Consider the following 20,026-nt stretch of genomic DNA (forward strand, 5'->3'; position numbering starts at 1 on the left):
AGGACCAGTTTGATATAACACAATTTCATACAATATATATAATTAGGGGGTCCCCGCTCCATCTCGCAATCAGTTTGGGGGTCCTTGGCCTCGAAAACGTTGAAGACCCCTGCTCTAAGATTATGCTGTAACAAAAAAAGTGTTTTGTTTCACTCTGTTTTACATGAATTTATTATGGAAGCACTCTTTTTTATTTTTTATAATGTATCAGGGCGTCCGTTTTTGTTTACATTGATCAAATTTTTTGCCATCAAAACACATCATTTTTCAATGTTACAAAATGAACACGGTCTTGTGTCCTCTAATAGCACCCATGATGTTCAAAGTATCTCACTGAGTGCCCTATAAAGGGTTAAAAATATTTTGCAGAGGTTTCTCCAACAGAAAATCCCAGAAATAAACCTTTCAACGATCTCCGGATTTTTTGCACCTACATGATGTAAGATTTGGACTAAATCAAAAAGGATATACAAGAGAGTCGTTTTTAAACAGCATTTATTTAGCTTTCTCCATACAATACATTTAATGTTTAACAGCACATACTGTATTCTGAAATAACTCTCAGTATAAAATAGGGCTTCTACAATCAAAGAATAGTCATAAAATGCTCTGAGGGACATGAAGACTACGGCAACAGTTAAACACCTCCATATTAAGGAACAGGATATAGAGAGAAGTGATTGTATTTGCTGAGCCGCCATTCAGACTCCGGCTCTCAGAGCATCCGACATCCTGCATGAAACCTGTCTTTGAGTTTGTTAATTTTGTTTCTCAAAAAAGGGAACGAAAAACAACAGTAAAGGCATAAAGAATTGAATGTGTTACAATGGCTGAAGTGAAAACTTTCGGTAACCTGGATAAATCTGGCCTTGTTTGGACACTGAATATATACCGATGTCTAAGCATACACAGCAATATGACTGCCAAGTTAAGCTTATATCTTTACAATCAAATATGAGTTTGTGACTGGCGCTTTAAGGGATCTGTTTTCTCTGTGGTTTATTCACGTCGAACACCTAATCACAGCCAAAGTATACTGAACTATCACTGAAGCCACAAGAAAACCAGCTTATTTCAACACTGCTGGCCAATTAAAGNATACCGATGTCTAAGCATACACAGCAATATGACTGCCAAGTTAAGCTTATATCTTTACAATCAAATATGAGTTTGTGACTGGCGCTTTAAGGGATGTGGTTTATTCACATCGAACACCTAATCACAGCCAAAGTATACTGAACTATCACTGAAGCCACAAGAAAACCAGCTTATTTCAACACTGCTGGCCAATTAAAGCTCCTGCTGAGAAGGAAGGTTTCATCCGTTAGGTGTGCATCACAACCTGCGGGCCTATAGAATTTTCTTAAATAGAATACATAGAACATCGACCAGCTTTTTGTGTTAAATGGCTAACATATTTAGGCGCCGACTATAAATTATATAACATTTCCAATTAGGTATGTAAAAAAAGAAGGCCAGAATAGAGGGAAGCAAAACGAGCCTGAGAGGGAGGCCAAACGACAGGAGAGAAAGAGAGAAAGGAAGATTAGTCTCAAGTCTTGAGGTAAGCAATGTGTTTCAGTATAATGCCCTACAGACAATCATACAGTTACAATCATTAATTCTCTATGTACAAACGTCCTGATTTACATACGCAGCGCTGCTCTTCAGCTTAAAACCTCCTTAAACTTAGTATGAGATCATCGCGATGGTGCAGCTCATCTCCGAACCCGACTTCACAAAGCCTGTCTCATGAGCTGGGCGGGAAAATGAAAATCACAATATGGCTATTCAAGATAGCCTGCTTCCTCTTGCATACGTCACGCATACGTCTCAAATATCTACAACAGTGCAAATTTTCCAGACCCCCCTTCACCCCTACCAGAAAGAAAACCTACTCCAACATTCAGCAAACGACATCGGCTCATACTTCAAGTCATACTAATGGAGAACGGGAACGGTGAGGATCAATTTAGATGTTGAAATTGGTGTGGTTGCCAGTGTAGTAAAAACTTGCATGTGTTATATATTTGAGCTTTCCCAAATGCAGCAGGTCTGACTAACTGGTGAAAAGGGGACAATCCAGTGGACGTACAGCAGGGGGAATCTCTGGTAACAACCCAAGTAATCTTAGTCCATTATTCCAGATGGGAATATGCATTAAATATATGAAGAAATTCCATAAAATTTATAGGCGTTTAAAAATCAATCCAGCTCCCTATGAGTGTAAATTGATATAAGCTAGTTTATTGCCCATTAATGGCGTATAAAAAGGTTTATTCATTTCACAACAGGTATCTCAAGACTTTTTCAGCTAATTGTTGCAATACTGTCCTGCAACAAAGGAGCTAGAACCTATTGACGTACTCGAACCGAAGACCTCTAGGAAGGCTATCTAAAGAGGACTGCACTGCTGGAGAAACAGAAGTTTGAATCTAACATTAAATATTTACTGCAAAGGGGTTATTCTATAGTCCTTTTTATTGTTGCTGCAATTCAAAGCACAAATTATTCAGAAGACGTTTCTAAGGGGAACATTTCTGTTGAAAATTTAATTGAAATTGGGTAAATTTTGCGGCAATCAGAAACATCAACTACTTTTAGATACAATTAGATTAGATTTAACTTTATTGTCATTGCACAGGTACAGGTACAAGGCAATGAAACGCAGGTAAGGTCTAACCAGAAGTGCAATAGCAGCAAGTGCAGGATAAATAATGGTTCTATAAATACAGGACATGGGTTCTACTGAATAAGTATAGAGATGAATACCATTATACAATATAAAGCTGATAAGAGTGGCACAAACAAATCAACTGACTTGAAACCCATTAGCATCTATGAACTGAAATCAAAGTGCATAGAAAATGCATCCAAAACTTCTAAGATTTGAGGTTAAAAAGAATTAGTTTCTCATTAAAGTTGTCCTCCCTGAAAGAAAGCTTTTTAACAATCCTTCATATTTACTCCTTGTGTCACTCCAATTTAAGACAAATAATAAAATGTATGTGCTACTGGGTTTTAATGTCCCTGTATGTGTGGCTCACTTTGGTTGTTACCAGGACCTGCATGCGTTCAACACTTCGTTGACCCGCTGTGAGGGCCCGGGCCTTCCATCACTGCCACGCTTGACCTCAATAACATGATCCTGCATCTCATCGGAAAACTTGACATGCTGACTGAGGAGGCTGAAGAAAGCTATGAAATGCATGTGCTATAGTAGTAACAGTTTGCACACTCATCGACACTAGACGGGAACCGAGACATGACATCAACAAGCTGTACGAAGAGGAGGAGGCTAAAGGATGCTACAGTACTAGAGCTACCTGAACATGCTACAGATTGAGGTTACGGCGATGGGGGGTGGTTTCTATAGCCACACAAACCAACTTCACAGAGAAACTCGACCCTCTCCAGTCCACAGGACCGCTGTAGGCAACACAGAAAATTATATATTTGCCTGATAAATACTGTCCAAGCCAACCTAATGTACCATTAAAGCGTAACGCAAGTACCGCATCTGCAGCTTGGTGCATCGAGGGAGTCTGCAAAGCTGGTGTTATTGTGTGCAGAAGAAATCAACCCCCATCTGTAGTCAGTTCCTGTCACTGCGACTCGCACGCATACACATTCGCTTGCACGAGTGCACAAACCCTGAAATTAAGAACGATTTCTATCATCATACAGCACTAGTGTTTTTGATTATCATAGAGACAGAGCAAGGATTGCATACTGTACCATACATCTCCTAGGAGAGGCACCCTTCATCAGCATCAGATCAATTAGTTCACCACATTCACACACAACCATCCACACAAGGAACATTTGTTCAAGATAAAAGAAATAAGCTAAGAATAAATACGATTACAATCACACGCTTTATAACGGAATGTTGAGAACGTTCAGATCAGACTCTTGGCTCCGTCTGGGTCTGAGCACACACACGCTAAGCATGGGCTGGCCACAGCATCAAGGAACACCCAGGTTCCTTCAAGTTCTGCTTTCAGAACTGCAAAAATCCTCTCTATGGTTTAAAGTCCTTTTAATAAAAATGCCAGAGGAGGTGCAGTGTGAGTGGAGTTTTCTCTGGCTATGGGGCTCCACACACGGTCCTGTGCACTGCCAGTCAGCTGGCTAAAAGGCTACTACACTCTCCCTTCACTCATTTATAAAAAAAAAAAAAAAAAAAAAAAGGAGGACTGCTTGCACATATTTTCTTTTCAAGGATAAATAAATATATTCAAAAACAGAACGATGGTGCAGAAAAAAAGAGAAAGAGAGCGCCACTTGACAGCAGAGGTGGGTAGAGAACCCAGAAGTTGTACTCGAGTAAGAGAAGCACTACTTCCATCTAAGAAATGACTCTAGTAAGAGTAAAAAGGTATTTGGTAAAAAGGATACTTAATTATGGAGTAACCATAGAATTTATATTTAGATTCAAAAAACATGAAAATATATAAAGTTCTGAACAGCTTCTGGTACATTAAAAGACTAAAAATAAAATATGAATAAATAACAGTTTCAAAATTATATATCTAGGATTAAAAAAAAAAATTCCACATCATGTTTTTGTTTTTTACACAATATCATATAGATGTCTGAAATGGTGAAATATATTTGTTTTTATGGAGACTGCCACTCATTAAGCCCCTTGAGGGTTTTTTCGGCAGTTGTCCATCACATTTTCTTTTTTAGTGAAACATTATTCTTTTTTTATGTTTTGTGAAAAAAATAAAAATAAATAAATAATAATAACAAAACTTAAAAAAAACAACCTCAGGAAATAAACATTTACGGAAGGTAATTAAAACAATGAGTAGAAACAAGAATGCTAATTAATATTAGGCTAACTCTTTGTGCTAGGTGCTTTTTTTGTGTGGAACCAGCTTCTTCTTCTCTTAGTGAAGTGAAGTAGTGATAGGTAAAGTAGCCAAAAAACTAAAAAATAGGACAAAAAAAAGGATAAAATTACTTCCGTTAAACCTTAAAATGTGGGTATATTTACTGCAGTAAATTACTGAGTACATACAAGTAGAAACTACCCACCTCTGCTAGACAGTATTACTAAGGTAGTCCTGTTTTAAGTTAGATAAACTGATTTTTATTTGTCAAAAAAAAAAAATATATGGAGCCTAACATTTATTTTTGTTTGAAGTTTTTGGTTACAAATGATATATTTGTGGTGTTTTTCTGAAGCTAATCGTATGACGATCTCATGCCGGCCCATGCCTAACGCACATAAATCAGGCATCTTTCCAGCAGCTGCAACAAATCATGAAAGGAGAAAACTCATGTTTTGATAAGAGATCATGTTTACCTAACCATCTGTCTGAAGTGCCTTCATACACAGCAGAGAAATCAGAAGCAAATGGACGAGCGTCCTACTCGTAAAGGTTAAAATGGTCATCTTTAAAAAATAAGATTTAAGGTTTCCTAGTTAATCTCTTATCACCTGGACTAAACGTCCCTTCACGTTCCAGTCACCGTTTTATATTAAACCCAAAAATATACCCACCTTCAAATCAAGCCGCATTCAAATCCTACTGTATAAAGTTTCTTACAAAAATAAGAAAAATCAAGGTCAATAAGCCATTTCTGATCCCTGATGAAAGAACTCTAAACCCTCTCTGGGTTTTTCCTATCCTCTCACTCAGCACAGGAACAAACCGAAGCGGATGGCCTTAAACTCGTTGCATCATTTCTAATGCAAAAACAGAAGCTCCTTGATTCACTGAGAAACCCTTGAGACATGAGCGTGTACATTTTGGACGTCTAGACGAGTTTAACAATAGGAATTTGGCAGCTGTTATTTTGGCTACGACAACTAGAGAAAAGTGCAATTATTCACTTCCTTTGCTTTAATGACATCTTACATTAAAATACCTACATATACTTTAACTCTCATTTTATTTAGATCTTTTGTCCCAAGTTTAAAGGATATATTAAATAATCATAAATCATACATAACTGAAAAAACACTAATCTTAAAGGAATAGTACACCCAAAACATTAATATTCCTTTAATCTGATCAAAGTGCAGCACCTCAGCATTGTAGGAAGAAGATCCAGATAGCAGACTTCAGATCAGCGCCTGCTGAGCGGTTTTAGCTTTGACTAAGTCATTCACACATAGATTATTAGATTTATCTCTTCATGGGGTGGACAGCTCACTCACTCTCACACACAGACTCTAATTCAGATAAGTCTGGCCTCTCCCTCCATGTCCGGCGGGAGATCACACACTCCTGTGAAGTGCAACTCCTCTGCCCTGCTTCCCTGCCCCGCCCCAGCTTTAGCCCCTCTCTCCCCCAAGCTGGGAGAGGGCTGTTGGCCCTGAGGGTCTGGCGATGTCCCACGTGGGACTCCACCTGCCTGCCTCTCTTTCAGGAAGACCTCTAGTCGGCGCAGCATCTGCTTGGGGTTCTTTTTGGCAAACAGCTCCACTTCTGTTGGTTACAAAGACAGGGAAATAATAGACTCATGTTGAGCTCTGCAGACGGACAACCAAACAAGCTTTAAAAAGGAAAAACGAGGCTTTATTTTAAAAATACTGTTGGTTATAAAACTAACGCAATTCACTAATTCCCTTAGAAATATTTAATTGAGTTTATTTATACAGCACGTCATCTCAAGCCACTTAACAAATGATACAGCCAGATTATAGTCAGTGATTCAAATATGACAGTAACTTAACTTAATAATGGAAGCAAATATTAGAGGATTTCTTTTAAAACTGTTTTTAAGCTAGAAATGTATTTTCAGGTGTTTTATTGAAAACATCTCTTTTGTCTTTTTACCTTTCAGCACAAAGCCAGAGTCAGCTATTGTCTTCTGTTGGGTCTTCCACAGCTGGTACACGTGGAGAAATGCCGCGACATAAAACTCATTCAGCACCCCGACCACTTGTTGACGACGATTGCACTCCCTGGAACAAACAGAGAAAGAGAGCAAAAATACGAAACATTTATGAAACAAAAGGAAACAAAAATTTATACACTCTAAAACAATGCAATAAAGGGGCCTAGTCGCCTGCTATTTAACAAAAAACCCACCAAAAATCATATGTTGACATTAAAGTGAAGCAATATACCAAACATGTTTGTCTTGATAGAATAGAAGAATAGAGAATAGAATTCAACTTTATTTAACCCATCCCCTTGGGGAGCAGTGGGCTGCCATTGTGCGGTGCTCGGGAAGCAGCGTGGGGGTTAAAGGTCTTGCTCAGAGACCCAGAGTGGCAGTCTGTGGGAGTGGGGCTTGAACTCAGAACCTCTGGGATTGACGCGCAATGATCTAACCACTAGGCCTCCACTCCCCTAATAGTGTTTACTTATTCCATTTTGCGCACCAACCTGAGCTGGCAGTTATTTAAATCTCCCATCCGTTCGCTCAACATGTGTCCAACACCAACAAACTGGAGAGGACACTCGCTGCAGAGCCATTAGCCGTGATATAGGCAGGACTGATGCAGCTTCAGTCCCAGCCATCAGTAATGTTTATAAGGCTTGGATGGATACGACCTGCCAAGTCTGCATGCAAAGATGTACAGCTGCCGGTTCGGTGTTTGAGGACAGACCGACCAAATCATACAGCCTGGATGGAGCCATAGTAAGTTAGCATCCATAAGTTTTTGGGTAGCATAGTGGCTAATTGCTAAGCTAGTGGGAAGAATCAACACTGAAGATTAAGTAACTTTCCTCATAACTCTCTTTCCTTCATTAGTTTGTCTCCCTCTGTTCTTTGAACCACTTAAATAAATTCATCTAGTGAATCTAACATAAATGGCATTTGAAATTAAACATCCTACAACATATTCAACAAAATCAGCCCTCTGAGGTTAGATATTTAAAACATGTATATTACAATCTGACATATTTTGTAAACTAACTTTAGTGCTAATGAACATTTAGGCATAGGTAGAAAAAAAGGGTTAAACTTTGTGGAGCCATGGGACCGCCATCTTGGGAAGGTCAGCCGTTCCACTCAGTCTAATACTTTTAGGCAGGATCAATGAATTATTGGTGGATTTAATCAGTTGTAACTCTTTGAATACGAAGCTTTTAACTCTTTCTGTACAGCAAAGCCTATAAATACAGCAATCATAGCCACACGTGTGAGGAAACATGTTTCAGCGCATTCAAATATTCTTAATCGTATTAAACTGAAAATACTCATATGTGATGAATATGAATTTGCCAAAGCGCACATCCTATAATATATTAATTTATCTTTTTTATTATTTATATCTATGTAAAGAAATGTATATATACATATACATTTCTTTACATAGATATAAATAATTGTATATGAACATACATTGAATATCGCATTTATATTACAAAGAAGCATAAATTATAAAATAATTATTAACATTGGATCATATTTGTAAGCTACATAAACACAGATATAAACATACAGTTATAGTGATTGAGAAGACAGACGGCTGTAGGAGAATCCATTATTATTAGCCTAATATTTTTATGGGGTGCAGCAGCATTTGGGTAACAGGTCCATCCAAACAGATTAAGCGCATCTATAGAGTTCAGTTCCTGGTTCGATGACAACTACATGGGAGTTCTTAAAAAACATGTTGTTCCTAAACACTACTGAGTCCATTTTATGATTTTAACCCTAATTAGATCTGATGTTTCCAGAGGGTTTCTTTCAATTTTTCTTGGACAATATAAAAAAAAAAAACAGCTGTTTAGTAGGCATGACTCACTTGGACAGGGCCTCCTCTCTCAGAGCTTGCAAAGCAATGTGGGTCATGTTGATTGACATCACACAGAATGGGAAGTTCTAAGACACAAAAAAACACCATAATGATGTATTGATATGAATTATACTTACATACTGCTTAAAGCCACAATCTAATTATTCATTAGACTTTTATCCAATAAGTAAAGACCAAACAGAACAGTTGCTGATAAGTAATAATCCAGACACACTACAGATAATTTCTTTATCCAGCAGGGTAAAGTATAAACAAACAGTCAGGGACATTTACTCTGATTATTTTTTACAATTCAGAATTATATTTTTATAATTTTATTTATGATATAACTTTGAAAATTAAGTTAGTCATTTGATTAAAGTTCTTTAGGACTGTGTCCTTTGATCTGACGGCACCTGTGTAGGATGCTGTGACAGCTTGTAGATATCTCTCGCCAAAGGGAGAGTTTCTGGGTCCATCACAAAGTAGAGAGTGTGCATCAGTCCAAGAAATCCGGTTCCACGTAGATCAGTGGCTGGGTCTGTACCTGCAAAACACCCCACCAAACCACAGTTTGACATTTTAAGGTTAGGAGCCATATATGGAGCGGCCACAGAAGAGCATGACCCTAATAACTTAGCTGGCTTTAAAATAGACCTGGGCAAAAAGTCGATTCAATGAATTAATTCGAATTATTTGGTGCTGGCGATTAAAAAAATAAATAAATAAATAATTGGTGCGTTTTTGGCTTCCCAGAGTTTCTGTGGCTGCAGTATTACTCTTAGGTTGTAGTTTAGCAAGCGAAAGCATCACACAAAACAGCAAACGATATAACTACAAGTGAGTGAGAAGTTTGTTTAAACAAACAAAAAAAATCTTTTGTTGTTTGGAACTGCAGGCTCCTCCGGCGTAGTGGCGGATTTCCAGTGTGCAGGAGGGGAAAATCAATTTGTCAACGTGAGCTTTATAGCAACACCAGCGATTAAGTCTAAATGCTATGATGATGTGTCTTTTGGACATTATCAGAAGGCATTACTAGCCAAAACCAAGTTTAGTAGGAGAATGGCGGATGGGAGTGGGGGTTCAGTAACACGGGGGGGAGCGAGATTACCTTGTATTAGAAGAAATGGGATTGTGTTCAGTGGCGCAGTGCTGCTTCTTGCTGCAAGACAGCACTGCTGTCTTGCAGCAAGAAGTTTCTGGGTTCGATTCCCAGCCTTTCTGCATGGTTTGCATGTTCTCCCTGAGCATGCATGGGTTCTCTCTGGGTACTCCTCCCACAGTCCAAAAACAGTCCAAAAACATGACTGTTAGATTAATTGGCTTCTCTAAATTGTACTTGGGTGTGAGTGTGTGCATGAATGGTTGTTTGTCCTGTGTGTCTCTGTGTTGCCCTGCGATGGACTGGCGACCTGTCCGGGGTGTACCCCGCCTCTCGCCCACTGACTGCTGGAGATAGGCACCAGCACCCCTCGTGACCCCCACGAGAGGACAACCGTGTCAGATGATGGATGGATAGATGGGATTGTGTTTTGGGGTTGTGTATTGAACGGCATATTTTAAAATGTCCAGAAATGGCTCCTGGTACAGATAGCTTACAAACTAGCTGCACGGCTGCCAATTGCGCAGCGTAGTAGTGAAAATGCCCGTCTCTGCGGGATGAACAAACCTGCACTAACCAACAAACCTGAAATAAGAAACAGCCAATTGTAGCAGAATCTTTTGCTTAAAGCACGGCATATGAGCAGGGTTGCTTTGCGCATAGCCAGATACAGTGACCCTCGGCTTTTCTTAATAATTAGGGGAGAAAAAAAAATAAAAATGAGGAGAAAAACTCATAAATCAAATTAAAGATAAATAAAAAAAAAAACTATCACGAGCAAGTCATGCTATCAAATTAATTCACTGCAAAAATTCCCCAAATGATGCCATAAAATTACAATTAAATAGTTTATGAGGGTCTAACCCTGAAAGCCGATGTTTTCCCAGTGCGAACCGTAGCGAGGACAGTCCAGCCTGGTTCCAATCAGCCTTTTATTGATGGTCTGCAGGACACGCATGTGGACCGTTTGGCTGTTATCAATGGGACCTAGACACAAGCAAAGATTAACTTGGTTATCAATTAATACAATTATAAATCTTACGCCTGAAACTGGCCAACCGGACACTCACACTGGGCAATGGCAAAGACGAGATCCCTCTCCTCCAGGAGCTCCCTGTGCAGCCGCGGTGGACCAAACAGGAAATGTGCAATCGCAGCCAGACCGGTCCTGCGAATAGTTGGCTGGATGTTTTTCTACAGTGGAGGGGGAAAAAACAAACAAACATTAAATAGCTAATAAATGGTTTACACTTAATTATTAGATCCAAGATTCAAAGCTTGGATTTTTCTCTTCCATTTGCCAGTGTTGTACAAGCAGGACCGAAGCGAATCGTTAAAGTTTACGCTGATGCTGATGACTGAAAAGAAATATCAAATTTCAGCTATCGGTTTTTATTTATTTTTTTTGGAAAAACAAAAACACAAGAAAAAGACCTCAAACTATTGTTATATTACATATGAAGCTGGAGTTTGTGACACAGGCAATAAAAAGGGCTTTTCTTACCAGCAGGTCTCCGAGGTCTGTGGTCTGGAAGTACTGCAGAGCTTCATTGAAGGAGATGAGTGGGGTTGGGTTTGAGTCCTCGCTTAGAGCTGTTGGGGCATTTCAGGACATTTTGTCTTTTAGAACACAGACCCTTACAGCTACACTGGCTTCATCAGCTGTTCATCTAAATCACAAATTATTCGTGGTAAAGAATGGAGATTTTTTAAATTTAAGTGAGAGAAAAAGAAAAGAAAAGAAAGTCAGCAGGACCTTTGAGAAGAGTCTTCTGTCCATTTAGGCTCCTTTGCTACCATGTAGGCATATAGTTTCAGGATCTGACTCAAAGCTGTAATTTGGAATCTGATGTTATCAATACTAACTATAGCGTTAAAACTTTAAACCCTCAATAATTTTGTCCATGTATTAAACTGTATATAAAAGTTAGTTATACTCACCCTCACCAACTATTATATCACTTTCTAATCTGTCATGAATGCTGAAGAATTTCAGTTTATTAGGCTTCAAAGTCTGAATCAGCAAAAACTGGATTGGAGCATCACAATAACACTCTTGAGTAAATTTGATATCTCTAATCCCCTGGCCGTTCCTAATAATTGCAAACAAGCCCTTGACTAAACAATCCAGTAGGTTTGCAAGTTTACCTTGCAGGTTTTCTATACATATAAATAAAAACATATTTATAAACCTGACCTGGTTGGATGTTATCTAGAGTCTCCCACTCCTGCTTGGCCTTTTCCAACTCTGCATCCTCCGCATCCTCTAGAAAACAAAAGAAAAATCATTCATTAAAATGGTGAAAAATGATTACCCCACTGTTTTCACATTATGCTCCATAAACACATTTTCCCTGCAGCCTTCAACCAGGAGCAGCATCATCTTCATCAGCTGCTTGGTATTTATTATATACACCAATCCAGGTGTGAAGAAGTGTATGTGTGCGTTAGTTACCTGTGGGACTGGCCTTATTTCCACCAGCTGCCAGGCTCTGCAGAAGGCCATTTTGCTTTAGCGCTGAAATCTGAACAATGAACACAGGCTGCATTACAGGATATTCTGCTAATATGTTTAGTGCCTGCTAGATGCTTACACAAGGAACATGAATGTCAAACTCATTTTAGGCTTTGAATATTTTACAACATCTAGAGGTTTATGGCCAACCACTGATCTCTAAAAAGCCTGAAAAACTGATTATGATTTTAAGTGATACCCATTTTTGTTTTATAACTGACACTGGCTGCATTTCCATTATAACGGTGCACAAATTTATGTTGATTTTCTACAAATTTCAAAAAGGCAAATTTCTGCAATTGCAGTTTTTCCACTCAATATAAAATACCCATAAAAAGAAATAAAATTGCACCTGAATACGTTAGTTGACATGATAACTCTTGAAGACAACGTGGCAGCGGTGGTGGTAAACACACGAGGTATACCGTATTTTCTGGACTAAAAGCTGCTACTTTTTTTCGCCACACTTTGAACCATACAGCTTATAAGAAGGAGCAGCTTTTCTGTGGATTTTTCCCAAACCACCACAGGGGGGAAGTCAATGTTGGAAATGAAAGAATAAGGGGCTAATTTTTATTTAGCACAACATGCTAGCAGCAGGCACGACGGAGAACAAATGACCCGAATTCACACATTTTGATATTTATTTGATGCATTATAGCTGCCGAACCAATGAGGAGATTGGGCTCAACTTCAGCAGAGTTGAAATAAAGAGCCAACAAAGCCCCTTTTTTTAGTAGAAGCTCTTACTGCTATGAGCCAACAAGCTAATGGGAGCTAGCATTCTTCTTTGTTCCCACTCCAGGGGCTATATGTAGAGCTCACCCTACAGGTTTGGAGGTACAGTTCAGTAGATATCAGCGGCTCAAAAAATGTAATGGGCGCGGCTTGAGATGAGCTCTATAGTCCGGAAAATATGGTACATCAATATTTCAGCCATGGCTTAAGTGCTTCATCTCGCTCCTTGTGCAAACTTAATGTAAAAAAAATTATTTCCTCATGAATCCAAATATGCTGCGCCATCATCATCCAACTGCATCCAGTCTTCTTCATCTTTTTACATGGCAGTAAGGTCCAGCTACAGATCATGTGTGTCATGTGAGGCTTAAAATGCTTTTCCATTGCAGCTGTGCGAAACATTATTTTTTACATGCAATTTCAGCATTTAGTCTGAACTTCTAGCTAATTTAGAAGAGCAGTGGGACAAAAAGAAATTTATGTGACTTGGATATAATGGAGGTGAAGTTATTGGCATAGTATTCAACCATTGGTTAACATCGGTCCAGATTAAAATCTACTTTCTCCTAGTTGAAGAAATGTGACACACTACAGCTTGAACAATATCAAATAATAAAAAAAAATGTGCAGAAAACTAGGGCTAAATGCTTTTGCAAAAGAAATCTAAATTGTGATTTTTTTTCCCCAACAAGTATTACCGTAATTTTAATTAAAACCTTTGATCAAAATCCAAATAATCAACAGCATGGATATGTTTTAACTCAAGGGTTTCACTGTTTTCTTGTAGATCAAGAATCTATTGTCGCAGGACTTAACTGTGTGGAGAAGTGGTAGCCGCTACTCGTACACATGGATCTGCACACTTGTTGCAACTCCTCTCCGATTTGAAAACTGCATTCTGTTAAATTGCGATAATATCGCAAATTCAATTGAAAATATCCAGCCCTACTTAAAACCAAAGTATGCTTTAGAAAACAAGGTTAAATGGGCTTAAGTAGTAGACCATTTAACCTGGTAGTAGTTTGTTATTATAGGAGATTAAACTATATATGAGTTAGGGGACATAATCCGAGTTTCACAGTCAAATCTAAAGCCCAAATGCAATGACAATCGTGCCCATGAGAAGAAAATAATTTAAATAAGGATTTATTACCGGCAGAGATCTGAATGATGCGCTGCCATTAGTGTGGTCTTTTCCATTGTGACCTATCACCACTCCATTAATGACCTGCATAGAAACAGCAGTTAAAAAAGTAGACTCAGAAACTGAGAAAAATCTCTTGAGCTGCATTGATTATATAGGACCAGAGAGAAGTGACTTTAGCTTACAGGCTTATAGGTGGAATGTCCATTGGTGATCTCCATTGGTTTATGCTCACGTGGCAAAACATTTAGACCCTAATAAGGACAAAAAAAAAGGAAAAGTACAAAAAAACCAAAGGTAATGAAAGCAGTTCTTACATTATGATGAATGAATGAATCCTAAACTATTCAGGCCTAAAATAGTTCAGACAATGCAATAAAAATGTAACATTTACTGTTAATCATTTCTATAATGAAACTCCCTGCAGAGACAGCCGTCCGATAAGAAAGTAAGTGATCTTGGTTTTCAGAAAAGTTACCCTCACTGGCAGTGTTGCATTCATGATACAATTATCCAACTGTCTAGAAATGATGCACGACACAAGGATGCCGAGTAGGCTGCTAGAGGTAATGTTATGGCTACAAAACCAAGTTAGGGATAAGAGAAATGCGATGTCAGCTGCCACTGCAGCAGCCTGCCAAGCAAGCAAGCCAGATCAGAGATTACAGCTATGGGCTGGGATTTCATCATGGGTGGCGACCTGCTTAAAAGTCACATTTAAATGAACTTTGAACTGTTTAAGGAGCAGAAGCTTTCTAGACACTAAATGGTGAAGAAGATTTGTTGTTCTGATAAACAGACCAGGTGTTAAATTACAAAGGGATTAAAGCTTAGATTGAAAATATAAAGGGAAATTAAACACCTCTGTGTGAGATGAGACATCAGCGTTTTCTTCCATTGCACGTAATCCTGTTGAATGTTGATGATGATCCTGACAGTGGCCTCTAAAGGCTTTTGAAGTCATGAAAGGATATGAGCTGGGGAGCCACGGCAAAGGCCAGCATGGTTTCTGTAGTGCACACCTGTAGGGAGCGAAAGTCTCTATGCTTTTCTCATTTTCTTCTCACATGCGCAGAGATCTTCATGTCAACAACCCGATTTCACAGAAACGTCACTGAGATCCATGTGTCCGGATCATCTTGTTGTTTTCTTTTAAGCAACCAAGGTTGGGGATCTTTACACACCTTGATTGTGTAGGAATTTGTGTATGAAAGTTAACAAGATCCTCTCAAAATCAGAGTCGCAGTGTAGTGTCATGAAACCCTTCCTCTTCTCCACAGCTCAGCCCCACCACAAGCAAACAGAAGCTGCATGATGTTGCTGTTTTTCAAGCCTGGGCTCTCCCCGTCCAAGAATCTTCATGATTCTGGCGACCAGAACAAATTCAATTTGTCTTAAGCTGGGTTACTGTTTAAGCTCGGCTGCAGCAAAGAAGCCAAAACAAAAAACCTCAATGGGGGGCATTGAGAAAAGTTCTTGTTTGGCCCAACTCCAAAGCAGGAGGCCCAAAGTATCTAAAAAGTAAAAAAAAAATATTATAATAATACAACATTATAGTGACACAAACCTGTTAACCAAAACCAAACAATAGTAAAAGATTAGAATCAGTACTCATGGAAAGCATACACAGCTTACAATAATGGTTCAACCTGCTATGCATTTATATGGAATACAAAAATTATGCACAAGTATGCTACACCGCAAGCTTGTATGAGCTCTGAGAACAGCAACTTTTAAAGTCGTAGGGAAGTGGCTGTTCCAACTGTTGCAGTTGCAAATTCTCCTGAGTGGTGCCTGACTTTACACGAGTGAATAAAGTGAATGTGACTGGTTGATTATCAAGGGGGCATGATTGTTGTGGCAGAAGGTTCGCAAGCAAGTTTGGTTGTGGCCGGAGTCTCGGAAGCATCCAGCTAACCAGTTAGCAACTTAGTGCTAGTAGGTTCTCAATGGGAAATTATATTGGGACCAAGTAGCACTAAATTGGTGACTTAGAAACGACGATGTCAAGGAGCGCTATGGACAATAGAAAAATGCAAGAGGAGGAGAGTTTTGTGTCGGAAGTTGTGGATGAGTCTCCTCCGTCATCCATTTTTCATTTAGAGGAGGAAAGTTGGGGCAAAGATGTCGTGGAACAGGACGCCAGAAGCTTGGTTTAGTGTAGAAGGCTTACAGCCGTACATGTTTGAGCCCTTGCCTCGCAACGCTGCCAGTTCTGTTAGCTCTACGCCTGCCGAAGACACAGACGTCCATCCCCGTGAACACTGGGACAGAACTCAATGGAATTGTAAAGTAAATGATTCTATATTAGCTGCGACATATGAATCAAGATACTAGGACCGAAAAAATTTCATTGACAGATGACCATTGATATACGATTGGCAGAATTTAGGTGTAAAAACTGGCCTGCATAAAATAATGGTCTGTACATTTATATACATGTTTAAGCTAGAATGATTTGAAATTCAGATAAGACTTCCCTATGACTTTAAGCAGAGCGTGCACAAAAAGAAATGGGCTTGCACATGCATTTTTTTAAAATTGGAGAGGGCGAGTCTTTTATAAAAATCGTACGGGCATAACCATGTATCCAAGGGAAGGCTTATTAAAAGTGTGCGAGAGTGTGCACGAGCCCATTTCTCCTTGTGCACGATCTGTTTAAACAGTTTTTGCATCGCTCATACAAGCTTACTTTTCAAAAGAAGATTTGCAATTTTTTCATTATGTCAGACTCACCACCGGTATTATTACCATTTATTTTGATGATCCACCCAGAAAAAGAACATTCTCCACTATAACTTTAACTTTCTATGTAGATATTATGTGTCATATATTAATGGAGCCCACTCAGAAAGCGTAATGAAGATTTTGAAAGAACCCCGAACATTTATCCCATTAAAATGTGTTATCTAAGTGTGCTAACATTAGCTAATCCTTTATTTATCCCATGATGTGGAACTTTATAGAATTAAAGCAACAGGAAAGTGCACACAATACAAACAAAATCACCTAAGAATGGAAAGATATAATAAAAGTGGTAGATTATTAACACTATTAACATTACATTATTAACACTATTATTGTTATTCCATTGTAATAATAAATAAAATCACTGAAACACTAAAGGGTCAACAGCTCTATGATACATCAAGCTTAAATATTAAAAAGTATCGTATCGTATCGGCGATACTGACCCTGTATTTACTTAATGTATCGATTGAAAATTCGCAGTATCGCCCACCTCTATATTTTACATATCCATCATTTAAACTACACAACAAAAACTGAAACTATTAAAAACATTGTTAGGACATAAAGCTCGAAAGGTAAATGCTTAATGGGGTCACTTAAAGCATCACAACAGCAAAAAAGTTAAGATGCATTTAAAGTCTTTAACTTTTTTAGATCGAAAACATTTTTAAGACCTTATGCATAATATTTTTTAACAAAATATAAGTTATAGTTATGTAGAGGATCTGTACTTCGATAAAAAAAAATGTCTGTTGGATTATTGTAATTTTTATTCAAACAAAAGCTGAAAGCTCATGCTGAACTTTATTGAAAATTCAAAGTATTGTGGAGAGGATGGAGACAGAGGGACTCATAGAGCTGAGGTTTAGTGGTGACAGGCTCCTCCAGAGGAGGCGGGCGGGCGGCAGCTCCAACTGTCAGCTAGCAACCCGTAGCTGTAGCAACCAGAAAGCTAGCAGCCCCGCTCGCGCTGCACAAAGACGCAGCTACAGTTTTATCTCAACCCGAGAATGCAACCACTGACATCACCGACATGCAACTCCGTCCCAACTCTCTCCAAACACTCTAAACATTTCTGACAAAAATCACCTGCGCACTCAAGCAACCAGTTCCCACTAAACGTAAAGAAGAAAAGCCAGCTCCCAGGCTAACTATTTAACGAAGCTAGCTGGAGCTCTGCTGAACTGTAACGGAGATGGAGTCGATCTCCACATCTGAAGACAACGCGCTCATTACATCTACTTCAGTTTTTTTTATATCTACTAAATAATCCCACAATATATTAAATACAAGTCCAGCCTTACTATACGACAAGAAGCATTTTAAAAGTACCTGAGTTTCTGATTGTTTCCCCCTCCAATCTCAGCTTCCCTTCCCCCGTTCAGCAGCCACAGCAATTCCAAGTGCATCCTGGGAATTGTGGTTTCCTGTCAAAGGATAGATTCATTACGTCATTGCTTTCTGGGAGCTAAGGTGGGGTGTCTATGGCAAAAACACAGAGCAACTCCTTCCCAGCGTTTTTTATGTCTTTATTTGAACAATTAAATACCTAAATTAGATCTGCGCGCCTCCCACTGTAGATTGTATTATTTTTCCTGATGTCAAATGTGAAATTGTGATTATTTTCACATCTTTAGGGAAAAGTTCAGCCTAAGAATCTAAGTTGATATCTTACCCTAAGTAGATAACTCTCTATGCTCTCATTTCACAGAAATCAAGATAAACTGAATAAACTGCAATCTTAACAAGGTTATAACATTTATGTCAACCCATAAGGTGTCATTTACAGTTATAAAAAAAATAGACACAACTGAGGAACAAAAGATTGGAAACAAGGGGCTCAGGCCATCTAAAAAAACAGCAACATTTGATTTTGTAAAGCACTTTGCTTATAATAATTTAGTGATAGATATTAATTCATTATTGCAATGTATATTTTGTAAGCTTTTACATTTTTTCATCTTTTTGTAGTTAAACACGTGAAGGCTGGAATAGAAACCTATTGTTACTGGATTTTTTATTGGTTTAAAACACCTTACATTCCTATTTTGTAATTAATCAATTATATTTCTTAAAGTGTAGAAAGGAAAATCTTTATATATATATCAGAGGTGTCAAGTAACAAAGTACAAATACTTTGTTACTGTACTTAAGCACACAACTTATTTTTCTTCCTACTTCTAACGTCTACTCATTACATTTTCACACATGTATCTATACTTTCTATTCCTTAAATTTTTAAAACAAACGTTACTCGTTACTCTTGGCTTCGGTTTAATGTTTATAATAATTTATTTCCACAATCCAATGCAGATCATTGGCTCCATCCACATCTAGTGAAAACTAGTGTAATTGGATGAGTCATATAACGCAAACACTCATTGGTTAGCTAAAGGAAATCATCAGAAGCAAGCAGGTGTTCTTCAAACTGCAAACGTGAATTGTCTATGCCATGCTACAATGTCGGATTCAGAAAAAGATGTTGAAATGTCTGAAAGGTCGGACACAGGCGAGAGCGTATCAGGAGATGGAGACCAACAAGACCTCCCTCATCCTTGGCCCTTTGTGAAAGAACTTTTCGAAATAGTTAAAAAATTGAGCTTTCTATTCATATACTGGCATCTGGCTAGTTTTTGTATTTTTAAAAAAAAGTAACTTTATACTTTTATACTTTAAGTAGTTTTTTGGAGCACATACTTTTTCACTTTTACTTAAGTAAAGAGGTAAAGTTGATACTTTGACTTTTACCAGAGTGTTTTTAAACTGCAGTATCTATGCATCTACTTAAGTAACAAATGTGTGAATTTTTGAAACCACTGATATATATATATATATATATATATATATATATATATATATATATATATATATATATATATATATATATATATTTTTTTTTTTTTTTCTATCATCATGTTCTATAAGCACATCTATTCGCTTTTACCAGAAAGGGGGAAAAAAAGAACCCAGAGAAATGCAGGGGGAAGAACAACATGCAAACTCCACATAGAAAAGATTTGTATGCAGAACAACAAGATTCCAGCTATAATTCAATGTATGTAA

The 20,026-nt window shown here is 38.2% G+C and overlaps 1 protein-coding gene across 1 annotated transcript; it reads right to left on the bottom strand.

Moving 5' to 3' along the window:
- Nucleotides 1-4,193: 4,193 nt before the first annotated feature.
- Nucleotides 4,194-18,389, bottom strand: elmod3 (ELMO/CED-12 domain containing 3). The gene is made up of 13 exons (XM_015387402.1): nucleotides 18,296-18,389; nucleotides 15,075-15,726; nucleotides 14,398-14,466; nucleotides 14,222-14,296; nucleotides 12,271-12,340; nucleotides 12,013-12,081; nucleotides 11,320-11,408; nucleotides 10,886-11,009; nucleotides 10,680-10,802; nucleotides 9,130-9,260; nucleotides 8,723-8,799; nucleotides 6,798-6,925; nucleotides 4,194-6,446 (listed from the first exon to the last, which is right to left on the bottom strand). Exons 2-13 carry the CDS (start codon nucleotides 15,174-15,176, stop codon nucleotides 6,196-6,198), a joined length of 1,308 nt encoding a protein of 435 aa, XP_015242888.1. The 5' UTR covers nucleotides 15,177-15,726; nucleotides 18,296-18,389; the 3' UTR covers nucleotides 4,194-6,195.
- Nucleotides 18,390-20,026: the final 1,637 nt, after the last annotated feature.

Source organism: Cyprinodon variegatus, unplaced genomic scaffold, assembly GCF_000732505.1.
Source record: "Cyprinodon variegatus isolate N-32 unplaced genomic scaffold, C_variegatus-1.0 Scaffold393, whole genome shotgun sequence".
Lineage (NCBI taxonomy): Eukaryota > Metazoa > Chordata > Actinopteri > Cyprinodontiformes > Cyprinodontidae > Cyprinodon > Cyprinodon variegatus.